The following is a 13973-nucleotide window of genomic DNA, read 5'->3' as shown; positions in this document are numbered from 1 at the left end:
AAGAGATGTGTACAGGATGTTCACCAAAGCGGTTACAAGACAGGACCATGCGGTTAACCATTGGTTTACTGCATGGTCCTTTCTTCTAATCGCTTTGGTGAACATGCTGTTCACGTCTCTTTTTTAGTTATGGGGTTTTACCACCCCTCAAACTGAAAATGTAAATGAACCCTTACTGTTTCGAGCCCCCTATAAGGCCGCTTTCACACTGGTGAGCTGCGGTTTACCTGCACCGTGGGTGCAGCACAGTGCATCTGTGACTTTCCTGGGTCAGCTGAGCTTTGCCATAGACTTCTATTATAAGTGCCCTGCAACCTTGTGCATAACAGCAAACAAGGGGTTAAATCAGGCAGCGCAGCGTTGAGTTGCTTTCTCACCACTTGCTTTAGCCCCTTGGACCCCGCAGAAGCATGCAGTTGCGGGGCGCTTGCGAAGTGGCCCCATTTACGTGAATGGGACGATACTGGCAGGCAGTAGTGCCCACAAAAAGAAACAGTGGGTTTATTTGCAGCTGCTGCATGTGTACACAGGGGCGGATTGAGAACTCATGGGGCCCCCGGGCAATAGGGGATCATGGGGCCCCTGTGTCCTCGCCCACACTCAAACTACACCCAAAAAAGCCTATGAAAGGTGCTAGGGGCATCTCATGGGGTCCCCTACTGACCCTGGGCCCTCGGGCAGTGCCCGAGTGCCAAAATGGTCAGTCCGCCCCTGTGTGTACACCTTTGGCTGCCTCAGCAGCTAAAGAGGGTAAGGATTGGGGGAGGTAAAAATGTGACCAGGGGCAGACTGACAACTCATGGGGCCCCCGGGCAATAGGGGATCATGGGGCCCCTGTGTCCTTGCCCAAACTCAAAAAAGCCTATGAAAAAGGTACCAAGGGCATCTCCTGGGGCCCCCTTCTGACCCCGGGCCCTCGGGCAGTGCCTTAGTTTCCAAATGGTCAGTCCGCCCCTGAATGTGACTCAACTGCTGGGATTTACCCCCCCCCCCCCAACTTTACGTGTGAGCGAGCCCTAAGGGTACCACTGCTGAATGCAACTAAGGGCTCATTCACAGGTGCGGTAGGCACTGCTGCTCCTCTAAAAAGCGATCCAAGTGTTTGATAGGTTTTTGACAGTTTGACAGGTGGTGAGCAGGTGATATGTTACCTCCTCACCACCTGATTTCAACCCATGATTGCCTTGCAATGCATGTGATTGCTACACGACAGTACGACAATTAGAGGTTTCAGTCAGGTGTGAGGAGGCCACACCTGCGGTTTTCCTGCAGGTGTGCTGCATTTTCCCATAGACTTCTATTATATACTGCAGGTTTGGTGCGCTTTCTAAAAGAGCATCAAAACTCTTGCATGCAAGAGTTTTAATGCACTTTCAAAAAGCGCACCACACTGGCAAGACTTAATATGCAGTTCAGTTTTGGTCATCAATCCTCAGAAATTAAGTTGTTGAATGAGAAAGAGTTCAGCGAAGGGCAACAAAATTAATAAATGATGGAGGAGCTCAACAAAGAGGATCGTTTGCATAGATTAGTTATTCACTCAGGAGAAGAGATGCTTAAGAGGGGATATGATTATACTGTACAAATATATCAAAGGTGACTTCAGTAACTGGAAAAGGCTCTTTACTATAAGGTCCCTCAAGAGGACTCATAACCATGATTTCATATTGACCACTTCCCACCTCGCCACAGGACATTTACATGGGTGGCATGGGCAGGCATAGTCATGTACACTCACCGGCCACTTTATTAGGTACACTGATTCAATTGCTTGGTAACACAAATTGCTAATCAGCCAATCACATGGCAGCAACTCAATGCATTTAGGCATCTAGACGTGATGAAGAGGATTTGCTGAAGTCCAAACCGAGCATCAGAAGGGGATCGAAGTGACTTCGAACATGGCATGGTTGATGGTGCCAGATAGGTTGGTCTGAGTATTTCAAAAACTGCTGATCTACTGGGATTTTCATGCACAGCCATCTCTAGGGTTTACAGAGAATGGTCAGAAAAAAAGAAAATATCTAGTGAGTGGCAATTGTGTGGATGAAAATGCCTTTTTGATGTCAGAGGTCAGAAGAGAAAGGGCAGACTGGTTTGAGATGATAGAAAGGCAACAAAAACGTATATCTTTATGGACCAAAATCTCTGAGGAACACCTTGTTGGATCTATGCCATGAAGAATTAAGGCAGTTCTGAAGGCAAAAGGGGGTCCAACCCGGTACTAGCAAGGTGGACCTAATAAAGTGGCCAGTGAGGAGATATATATATATATATATATATATATATATATATATACATACATATCTGCCTGCTTTCAGGTCTGCAGGCAAGCCCATGCGTGTTCCATGCCGCCCCTGCTGTGATTAGACACAGCACAAGTTTGGCAGCTGATTTCAGCCAATGATTTTGGCTGAAGTCAGCTGATCGACTGTGACCAATCACACACCGAGTTCTGTGTTTACAAAAACACAAGGAACAGCAATCTGGCTGTTTCTTATTCCCGCGATGTAGGAAGAAAAACAGCCATACTGTAAAGTAAAAGCAGCACATATTACACACATTACACATTGTTAGGTACGCAATTAACCCCTTGATTGCCGCTAGATGTTAACCCCTTTCCAGCCAATGTCATTAGTACAGTGACAGTGTACAAATTTAGCACTGATCACTGTATTTGTGTCACTATTGATGTCAGTGTCAGTCAGTTAGTGTACCTTCAAGCCAGTGTCAGCTAACACCAGATTGCCCACTATAAGTTGCTGATCACCGCCATTACCAGTATAACATCATAGATGTGTAAATTCCAGTATATATACCATAGTTTGTTGACACAACAACTTTTGCATAAACCAATTAATTAACACAGATTTTTTTAATTAGATATGTTTTACAACAGAAAGTGGAACATATTGTTTTTTTCCAAAATTTTCAGTCTTTTTTCCTTTATATAATAAAAAATAAAAACCCAGTGATGATCAAATACCACCAAAAGAAAGCTCTATTTGTGTAAAAAAAATTATAAACTTCAGTTGGATGTTGCACGACTGCACAATTGCCAGTTAAAGTAACACAGTGCTTATTAGCAAAAAAATGCCCTAGCCATGAAGGAGGTAAAACCTTCCAGAGCGCAAGTGGTTAAAAGAACGGAGGTTTCACCTTGGGTGGCAGAAAGGGCTTTTCCAGTTAGAGCAGTAAAAATGTGGAACTCCTTCCCCCAGGAAGTCATATTGGCTGAGAGTGTCAACAATGTAAAAAAAAATATTTTAGATGTCTTATTCAGGAGCAGGGCTATGAAAATTGTTGGAGAATAAACATATCACACACACACACACACATGGGTGGACTGACAACTCATGGGGCCCCCGGGCATTAGGGGATCATGGGGCCCCTGGGTCCTTGCCAAACTCAAAAAAGCCTATGAAAAAGGTACCAGGGGCATCTCATGGGGCCCCCTACTGACCCCGGGCCCTCGAATGTAGTGCCCGAGTTTCCAAATGGTCAGTCCATCCCCACACACACACAAACACACACACATATATAGGCTGAACTCGTTAGACCTGTATCTTTTTGTAAACCTTAAACCAGGGGTCTCCAAACTTTCTAAGCAAAGGGACAGTTTAATGTCCTTCAGAATTTTTTTTTTTTGGGGGGGGGGGTGGACTGTGACCATTAAGAGTACAAAATGTCCCAGTATCAGTGGGAGTAAACAATCTCCCATCATGGGTGTCCATGGGAGGAACTATGTCCCATCATTGGTGTCATCAGGAGGAATTGTGCCCCATTATTGCTGTCATTGGGAGGAATTGTGCCCTTCATTGGTGTCCATTGGTGTCATTGGGAGGAATTGTGCCCCATCAATGGTGTCATTGGGAGGAATTGTGCCCCATCATTGGTGGTATTAGGAGGAATTCTGCCCCACTGTTGGTGTCTTTGGGAGCAATTGTGGCCCATCATTGGTGTAATTGGGAGGAACTGTGCCCTTCATTGGTATCAGTGAATAAAATAGTGCTCCAAGGGCCAGATAAAAGCAAACAAAGGGCCACACTTGACCCCCGGGCCACAGTTTGGAGACCACTGTTATAAACTATAAACATAATAAGAATGTGTGAAGGGTTAAAAAGTATCTGGTAGGGTTAGCAGGAGGTATTTTTCAGATAATTCAAAAATAATTTGAACACATTGCAACAAAAAATATTTGGCAATTACCACAAAGTCCGATGCTTTCCAGCTTGTGAATTCAAAGTAATACAAGAATAAGTCAACACCCAACAGAATAATCACATATTAACTCTCAGTTTCCTTTCAAAGTACAAAATACAAATCATCACACACATTACATGGTTCGGAAGAGAGCTCCTTTATCCCAAAGGTAATTCTAGATTCATTTTTAGCATGGTGTCAGATTTTTATATAAGCTAATGACAAGCTGTCAGTTAAACTTCTGGCCTGAATGACCATTTAATAAAATTTGCTAAGTAGACGTCAGCGCTAGAGTGAATAATGTTGGCAGCTAGCAATGAAGGTGAATATGCATAAACCTCTCAAATAATATACTTTTTCTGAGGTGCAGCACCAAAATATAATGTGAAAACAATCAACATATGATAAGAAAAGAAAAATCACCAAAAAAATTCATTCACCATGAAACTCACATGACTATGTAAGAAACTGTTCCTTTAAGAGCAAATGTCATATTCATGTGTCTGAGTATTTCTTCCACCAAATAAATAACAATGACACCATTGAATTATCCAGCCACCATCAAGGCACACTCACTGACTCCTAAGCTGCATGTATTTAAGCAGCAAAGAACGCATGTAAAGCTTAAAGCCAATGACCTACCTCAGTTATAGGAGTTGTTCTGTATATTCACATAATTGTGTTGAGTAGGGAGCCATCTATTGGGTGTTCCCTGCAATTGCACCTGCTTTTATTATTCCCTTCATCAAGAACAGGAAGTGTCCCATGCTTGTTAAGAATAAAGATTTCCCATAAACCACTGCAGGCTTTTCAGCTTCTAGAAGAGCATTCTCCCTTTGATACACATATGCGTGTAAGTGCTTTCTTTGTGTTTATTAAAGTCACATACATAGGTATATCACATTTCAATATATTCAATGTAATTTATAGGTAGCTGTTTGTAAGAAATGTGTTCATTGTATGCATTTGGGAGAGACGTGTATACAAGCATTTTGTGATTTTAGTTTATGTGATTGTATTACAGCTTTACAGAATTATTCAAAGAAGTAAATTTAGTTTTGGAATAAAACACAACACTGCTTCCATCAGTTTTGTTAGCTAGCTATCATCTAACCATTAGTAGGAGAACACAGGAGCAGAGAGAACCTCCTCTTTAGACAGCCATCCTCACTTAAACAGAGCGACTCCCAAGTAAAATGGCCACCAGTCCTGGAAACGGAAGTGGCTGCAAGAAGTCAGCATACAGCTCTGCCCCAACATGTTTCGTGCAATAGCACATTTTCAGGGGGCACTACCAGTGTACTAGTAGTAATATAGTGTCCGCTGAAGACGTGCTAATGCACAAGACGTGTTGGGGCAGTGCTACTTGCTGATGTCTTGCCGCCGCCGCTTCTGTTTCCGTGACTGGTAGCCATCTTACTTGGGAATCACTCTGTTTAAGTGTGAATGGTTTTCTAAAAAGGAGGTTTGCTCTGCTCCTATAACTTAGGAAGTCCTACAGAGGTTGTTGGCTTTAAGCTTTATATGCTTTGATTGCTGCTTACATACATGCAACTTGGGAGTCCGCGAGTGTGCATTGATGGTGGATGCATAACACAGTGGTGTCATTATCCTTTATTTGGTAGAAAAAATACACAGACACCTGGATTTAATTAGTGGACTTTATTACATTACATTATATGACTCTTAAAGGGACAGTTTCTTACCCATGTAGCACCCTCCTGGATGCCGTGCTAGGATGTAGATAGCTGAACATAGTGTAATATGGTCTTCTGCTTATCAGGAGATTGTCGGGCAAATTTAGTCTCTCTCTCTCTCTCTCTCTCTCTCTCTCTCTCTCTCCTTAACAGAAGAGGTACAATTGTTTAGCTAGTTCATCCTGTGTGACACACAGTGCTGCTGCTTGTGGGTGAAGGTTCATCTAAATCCAGGTAACCAAGGAAGATTCTGGGTGGATAGTATGAACCATGCAGATGAGCAGTATGAAAATGGATGCAACTCCAGCCAGTTATAGGGATTGGTGCCCTTCTACAATCTACTACACAGTTCTACTACGGAAACCCACAGATCCATTTTCGAGAAAGCTGTCTTCCATTGTAGATAGTTCAGTTCGGAGTGTCCCACAATACTCCTTCCCTATCCCAGTTCTAAAACAAAATAAAACCAACAAAAACTACAACCCTTAGACTGATCGTTGGAGTAACAAGCAGATGTTGTGTGCACCCGGCTATAGGAAATACTGTGTCTTTGGGTGAAGATTTAGGGGAAAGACTGTGCAAAATACCGGTGGCTCCTACGGGGGTAGTGCTACACATATTTGCTTGCATTTCATGGTGAATAACTTTTTGTGATCTCTCTTTTTTTCCACTTGTTGATTGTTTTCACATTTTATTTTGGCACTGTACCCTATAAAAAGTATATTTGGTAAAATTTTACTTTGTAATTTTGACTGAAGCTATGGGCACCTCCATTTTTCATTAAGTATAATCCTAAAAAAACTGACTTTTAGTATAATCAAGTAAGGATTAATAGTGAGGAAGTTCACATTACCTTTTACGTTGAGTTTTACTGTATCTTGGCTGTCTTCGATCCCATGCATTATTTCACAGCGGTAGGTACCTGCATCGCTGGACAACAGGTTTACAATTTCAAGGCTGACATCAGAAGGGATGAGAGGATAGTTTGGTAAAGAAATACGTCCTTTGTAGGCTTCATTGACACGGAGTTCGCCATCAGCGGCCACCAGTAAGACTGTTTCACGTCCTTTGTTATGTCTGCTCCATTTGATCCTAGGGGATAACGGTGCTGTTGAGGGGGCCACGGTCAAATGTTCCACAGCATTGATGAAGTAACAGGGGATGGTGACTGAGTGTCCAAGCAGAACATTCAGAGGAGCCTCTTCGGGAATGCTCACGCTCAATGTGTTAGCATGATCTGAAAATCCAAGAAAGACAAAAACATACATTTTTTGGTAAAGTTAATATTCTGGGAGTTCTTTTTAACTGCAACTGCACAAATATAGTCTTTGAAGGCTTGGGCCCAGATTTATGGACAGGCTTATGACTAGTCTCACTAAAGTGGTAAGGTCATAGAAACTTATCTGACATTTCTAGTCTACTGACAAATCATGATTTGCCTTACTTTCCCCAAAGGAAGTTTAATGATGACAGCAGTGAGGGATGCCTTTTATAAATTCATTCTTTCTTTATTGAACTTCAAAGTGATACAACAAGGCAAGAAGTACAAAAGCTGTACAGTCACAGAATGATCTATACTGGAGATTACCCTTCAGAGGACTCTATGATAATAAAAAACATAGGCAGTATAAGGGAACATAGACATCAATGACATCTACAAAATTCTTAGCTGTTGGTTAGTATCTGCAAGTTAAATGTTCCTATAAAAATATCTCACCAAGGGTCAATATAAGATAATGAACCAGTTCTAAAGGAGGAGTTAGGGATTGTCATCTCCTCTACCCACCATGGGCGAGATGACAAGGAGCTGTATTCATGAAGATGACATTCGAGTCAATGAATATAGTTCAAGAGGCCCAACTAATCATATGTTGATCTAGCCTATCATGTTCTGCTGCTAAGAGGCATAACTTTTATACTACTTGGCCATGGCATGATCCCCTCCCATCAATGTCTTCATTAGACATGTGCAATTCGGTTCATTGAGATTTGTTTTTCAGACAAAAATGTCATTTTCAGAGACTTGGATGTATCCAAATTGTTTGTCATAGTAACGAATGTTAATGAATCCGAAAAAGTTATAACAAAATTTCAGATCATTCAGATTCATTGAGAAGAGCCAGTCGTTAAGGAGTGGGTGGCTGCCACATCGTTGGCACTTCTTTGGTTTACATTCTGCTGACAGCAGGGAATCCCAATGAAAACAGATGAGTTATTGGTTTGTTAGTTTAAAAAAAAATTAGAAACCAGTGTGGGTGCCCAAACCCCCAATTCATACCAGACCCTTTGAATGGGCAACATTTTTTTTTCTGTGTGGGTCAGCGTTCATTGTGGATCTATTTTGGGGGGCATTTATTTGAATTTTTTTAAAAAACAGTATATGTTTTTTTTTTAAATTTTTGACACTTTTTTTGGTGAATGAGTGGGGGTACTACACACTTATTCACATGGGGGGAGGGTAGGATCTGATAAGCCCCACCTGCAGACCCCCACAGCCACCGCCAAGGGTTGTGGAGAAGAGGCTCATGTCCCCAAGCGAAAAGGTCATTTGAAGGGGGGGAGCCCTCTTTCCCCAAAGAACCCCCATTCGTTGAGGAGAATGCAGAAGATATGAAACGAATTCCGAAAATGAATAGGTGCATTAATGAGTGCATCCGAACACAAAACTAATATTTTCAGCCTGCACATGTCAAGTCTTGATGATACAGTCTTGAGCTTGTCAAAAATTGGTTTCTATTAAAACAGTATTAATATTTTTTTTTAATCTGCCCCTGGGTGTTTTATGCCATAATACATAGCATTATGCCATAGCATGCACCACATATTAGCACATTGTGACAGACTTAACTGTCAAACTGTGTACCCTCCAGCACTGAGCTATAACCACTCCTGCTGAACCCGGGTGCGTCTATCTTCTGCCAGTCTTCCTTCCAGGTCCGTTTACTTGAGTGGCTGGGCCACAATGATATCACTTCAACGTGGGAGTCACATCATCAGAGCACAGATCAGGTGCCGTACATGTACGCAATGCGCATGCACGGCTCAGTGTACATGACAGCTGATAGGTAGAGGAAAGCATTTACAACAGAAGAGACCAGTAAGGTGTCTTCTGTCATAAAACCCCCTGTTTCTTAGTAATTGTTTGAATATTAAATTAAATTTATTTATTTTATTTATTTATTTCAGGTACTTATATAGCGCGGTCAATTTACGCAGCACTTTACACATATATATTGTACATTCACATCAGTCCCTAACCCTCATGGGGTGTACAATCTAAGGTCCCTAACTCACATCCATACATACACATATTGGGGCCAATTTAGACAGGATCCAATTAACCTACCAGCATGTCTTTGGAGTGTGAGAGGAAACCGGAGTACCCGGAGGAAACCCACGCAGGCACAGGGAGAACATGAAAACTCCAGGCAGGTGGTGCTGTGGCTGGGATTCGAACCAACGGCCCTATTACTGCCAGGCGGAAGTGTTAACCATTTTTAAATACCACCTTAAATCCTGTTGGGGCCAGGCGCAATTAGCAGGATCTCATTAAATTGGATGAATTAGTTACAGTAAACTCATAGAGATAGAAATATGAGAGCTGCCGCTGCCAAGTTTTTTTTAAGGCTTCCTGAGTCTGGCTTTGCTGCCTAGCTGGTGTGTCCTGGAAGGTCCAAATTCCTATTCTGCATATAGATAGTAAAGCCAGGAGCAGAATAACTGCTGTAGAGCCTACACCGTTCTATACATACCAGGGGCGGACTGACAACTCATGGGGCCCCCGGGCAATAGGGGATAATGGGGCCCCTGTGTCCTTGCCCAAACTCAAAAAAGCCTATGAAAAATGTACCAGGGGCATCTCATGGGGCCCCCTACTGACCCCGGGCCCTCGGGCAGTGCCCGAGTTTCCAAATGGTCAGTCCGCCCCTGATACATACTGTATATGGGAGCTGATGTACTGGCCAAAGGGCTTGCATTTTTGTCCAGCCAGTCCTGAGATTTAAAGCGAAGCTCCACCCAAAAGGGGAAGTTCCACTTTAAGCCTTTGTCCCCCCGCTCCCCATTAAGGATTCGCACCTTTGCGCAGCGCTTCTTACGTAAGCGCAGTGGGCACCTAGCTGTGAAGCTGCAAGCTGTCACAGCCAGGTGCCCACACTGAAGATGCCGGCACCAGGGAGAAAGACGGCCGGTTAAAGCAGCAGTGGTGAGGATGGCGCTGGACCGAGGGACAGGTAAGTGTCTGTATTTTAAAAAGTCAGCAGCTACAATTTTAAGCAGCCCTGTCAGACAGCCAATCCAGGTTGGTGACATTTTTCTAAACTGCAGTTAAGCAATAAAGCTAGATCACCTCCCCAGGTCCTTCAACTAGACCAGGGTTTCTCAACCAGGGTTCCGTGGAATCCTAAGGTTCCTCCAGAGGTTGCCAGGGGTTCCTTGTGCAATGAGCAATTTCTGCCTCTCAGATAAGTTCCCACTGACCCATTGATCCATTCCAAATGACTACAAGTGGAAGGAGTATTCTTCCCAATGACCATCACACTAATGTATCATGAGCTGTAGATATAGTCATTTTTAGCAGGTGTTGCCTGAGACCAGAAAGCCATTTCACGGGTTCCTCTCTGTTGAAAAGGTTGAGAAATGTTGAACTAGACTAGACTAATAACCTCATCACTCACTCTGGTCTCTCCTCATGTCAACATGTCCTTCAATAACACATATGCATGTAGTAGCATTTGTTTGCGCTGCCCCTCCCTCTCCCAGTCTGGTTTCTGCTGTCCAGGGAATATCAGGAGATATTCGGAAAATACACTAGCTGCATTCACCATGCATTTATTGACATTTTTTACGAGTACACAATTATTTTCTTTGTTTTTTTTTTTTATTTCTGCCTGGAGTTCAACTGTAAGGATCACAATGTTAAATGCTGAAATAAATGAAGGGACAAAGAGGTGGCAAGTATAATCAGCCTCTGTAAAATCTTTACCACATGATAACTTACAACTCCTTCATAAGTAAGATTATATACTACGTAAATAAATAGGATTATAGAGGAGATGAAATCTATTTAATTTAAAGCTCACCTGAAACTTCCACAGATATTGCTGCAGCGATCACACGCAAACACACGAACACTAGCAGTAAAGTGGTCATAGTTTACCTGTAATATAAAAGAAAAGAAAAGTATTGTTTGGTGCTATCTTGTAACATTTACATTTTTTTTTTTTTTTTTTTAATTATTTAACCTCACTAGCGGTATGATTATTTCAGATTTTTGGTGCTGAAAGCGGTACATTTTTTTGCATGGAAATATGTTTTTTTTTATTGTAGGCTGTAATTTTTAGGAATAACTCCCTGAAATCTGTCCGAACAAGAGTCTAGTAAACTGTCCGGATATGATAAAATTTGAAACACGAAATAATAAATTATAATTTAATAAATAATCATAAAAAATAATAAAATAATAATAATACATTTAATTCAATAATATAATCAAACCAAAAACACTGAAATTTGAAATATAGCGCCAAGTTCGCACATCACTGAGCAAAGTCGCAAAATCGTTTTCACTGTTTGATGATGAATTTCCCCCACGAATCATTATCACTCAATTCTGCAAGTGGTTCTGATTTACTATCGCTGTTCTCTAGCCGGTCTAAAACCGCTTTTGACATAAAGGGACGCTTTTTGGACGCCATGGACGTTTCTCAGTTTCCAGGCAGAAAGAACAGTAAAATGCAGGCAGGGTGCAGGACAAAGCACTCGGGACAAAATGTATGTGAAATGGTTTGATACAGGAATGTTATACTATGTGATTTTAGTGTATTTAGTGAATGTCACTTTTTGTCATTTTCAAATTTCCCGCCGTTCCGTCCCCCGTACATCCCGACATCGCAGGGAACGGAACCCAGATGACAGATGCCGGCATCGGCCGGAGGACATTACAGGGGACACTGCAGGAGGGACATCGCGGGAGTGAAGGACAAGGTAAGTGAAGAACAGATGCCGGAGCAGCGCCGCATGGTATTCCCGAGTGTAGCTCGGGGTTACCGCTTTTGGTGCTGAAACCTTACCCCGAGCTACACTCGGGAATACCGCCAGGGAGGTTAAGGTAGATGGCAAGTAAGTACACATAGGGGTTATTTACTAAAACTGGAGAGTGCAAAGTCTGGTGCAGCTGTGCATGGGAGCCAATCAGCATCTAACTGTAGCTTGTTCATTTAACCTTTGACAATAAAACCTGGAAGCTGATTGGTTTCTATGCAGAGCTACACCAGATTTTGCACTCTCCAGGTTTAGTAAATAACCTTCTTTGCGTGGTCTCCTTAGGTACCTGTAAAGTCCACATTGTTTTAGTAAATTAATCCCATAATATTGTATTATCATGGACATTTATTCTCATAACAACATTTTAGCTGCATTTCCTATACACTGGGATTGATTTACTAAAGACAAATAGGCTGTTCACTTTGTAAGGGAAGTTGCACTTTGCAAGGGCATTTTCCCCAGAGCTTAGTGAATGTGGTGAAGCTTCACTTTGAAAAGAATACCCAATCACGTGCAAGCAAAATGAAAAAAACCCCTGCACTTTTGCTTTTCCACGATTGGATGATGGAGGTCAGCAGAGCTTCTGCTCATTCACTAAGCTCCACTGAAAATTTCCTTTGCATAGTGCAACTTCTCTTGCACTGTGGACAGCCTATTTAAAACAGAAAATAGCTCATTTGGCCAGTGGACGGCAATACGCACCATATTGATTTCCTATGGTACTTATTTATTTTTATTTATTTCAGGTACCTATATAGCGCCATCAATTTAAGCTGCACTTTACATATACATTGTACATTCACATCAGTCCCTAACCCTCAAGGGGCATACAATATAAGGTCCCTAACTCACATTCATATACTAGGGCCAATTTGGACAGGATCCAATTAACCTACCAGCATGTCTTTGGAGTGTGGGAGGAAACCGGAGTACCCGGAGGAAACCCACACAGGCACAGGGAGAGCATGCAATCTCCAGGGAGGAGGTGCTGTGGCTGGGATTCGAACCAACAACCCTAGTACTGCCAGGTGGAAGTGCTAACCATTTAGCCACTGTGCTGCCCGTACTTAGCATCATCTAGTGGCCAAATGTGGTATTCTCTCTTTTGAATCAGTAAAAAACATTTGCCCAGCACAGGAAACGGCCTAATATTTTCTTCTTTTTTTGCACATTTGCACAGAACAAATGTTCATGCACTTATACTGGGTGAATTGCTATGCAAATGTGTTAGAAGTATACCACAAAATGTCAGTCCTAGACAGACGAAAGTAAAGTTTATATATGAGCAAAACTGTAACTGAAACAGGAATACAGCAGAAATCTTTGAATTTGGACACCTGTTTTGGTGACTACTGTCAAAGAGAGAATTTTGTCTTTCTTCCTGTTGTCATCATACAAGATGTGAAAGGAAGTCTTTGCAAAAGGTCATAAACAGCAAAGTCTATATTTCTAACCTTTTCTCACAATATGCAAAGCTAATATTTGGCTTTAGATACACTTTACATGATCCAGGGAACTTTTACCCCCTATCCATCCTTGCCAGAACTCTTGTGGTACGCAGTAGAATAGAACAGAATAGAATAGAATATATTGTACATGTACAGACACAATACAAAAAGTGCAAAATGCCACAACTCTTCCACAGTACTCTTTATAATTGACCCATAAAGGGATGATGGTTTATGTACTTATGTCTGGCTATATTTCTATCAAATCATATTATCATTATTATTATTATATAGGATTTATATAGCACCAACAGATTGTGCAGCATTTTACAACATGAGGGCAGACAGTACAATTACAATTGCAATTGACTACAGGAGGAATCTGAGGGCCCTGCTCCTTCAAGCTTACAATCTAAGAGGAAGGGGCAAGTGATACAAAAGGTAATAACTGTGGGGGATGAGCTGATGGAGAAAATAAAAGTACAGTTGTTAGGTGGAGGCGGGATAGGCCTATCTGAAGAAAAGGTGTTTCAGGGATTGCTTTAGAATGGACAGAGTAGGAGACAGGTAGATTGGGGTA

The 13973-nt window shown here is 42.1% G+C and overlaps 1 protein-coding gene across 2 annotated transcripts in view; it reads right to left on the bottom strand.

Annotated features, from left to right (window-relative positions):
• ACAN (aggrecan) overlaps window positions 1-13973 on the bottom strand; it is a 203342-nt gene that overhangs the window by 104633 nt on the left and 84736 nt on the right. For both annotated transcript variants that reach the window (XM_089687669.1, XM_089687670.1), the window contains exons 2-3: window positions 10982-11058; window positions 6754-7137 (exon numbers count right to left, since the gene is read on the bottom strand). In XM_089687669.1, the coding sequence (XP_089543795.1) occupies window positions 6754-7137; window positions 10982-11051 (454 nt within the window). In that variant the 5' untranslated portion in view covers window positions 11052-11058. The remainder of the gene's footprint in view (window positions 1-6753; window positions 7138-10981; window positions 11059-13973) is intronic.

This window comes from Staurois parvus, unplaced genomic scaffold, assembly GCF_062004578.1.
Source record: "Staurois parvus isolate SC_StPar_1 unplaced genomic scaffold, SC_StPar_1.0 ptg000432l, whole genome shotgun sequence".
Taxonomy (NCBI): Eukaryota; Metazoa; Chordata; class Amphibia; order Anura; family Ranidae; genus Staurois; species Staurois parvus.
This window is presented reverse-complemented; position numbering and strand designations above follow the sequence as displayed.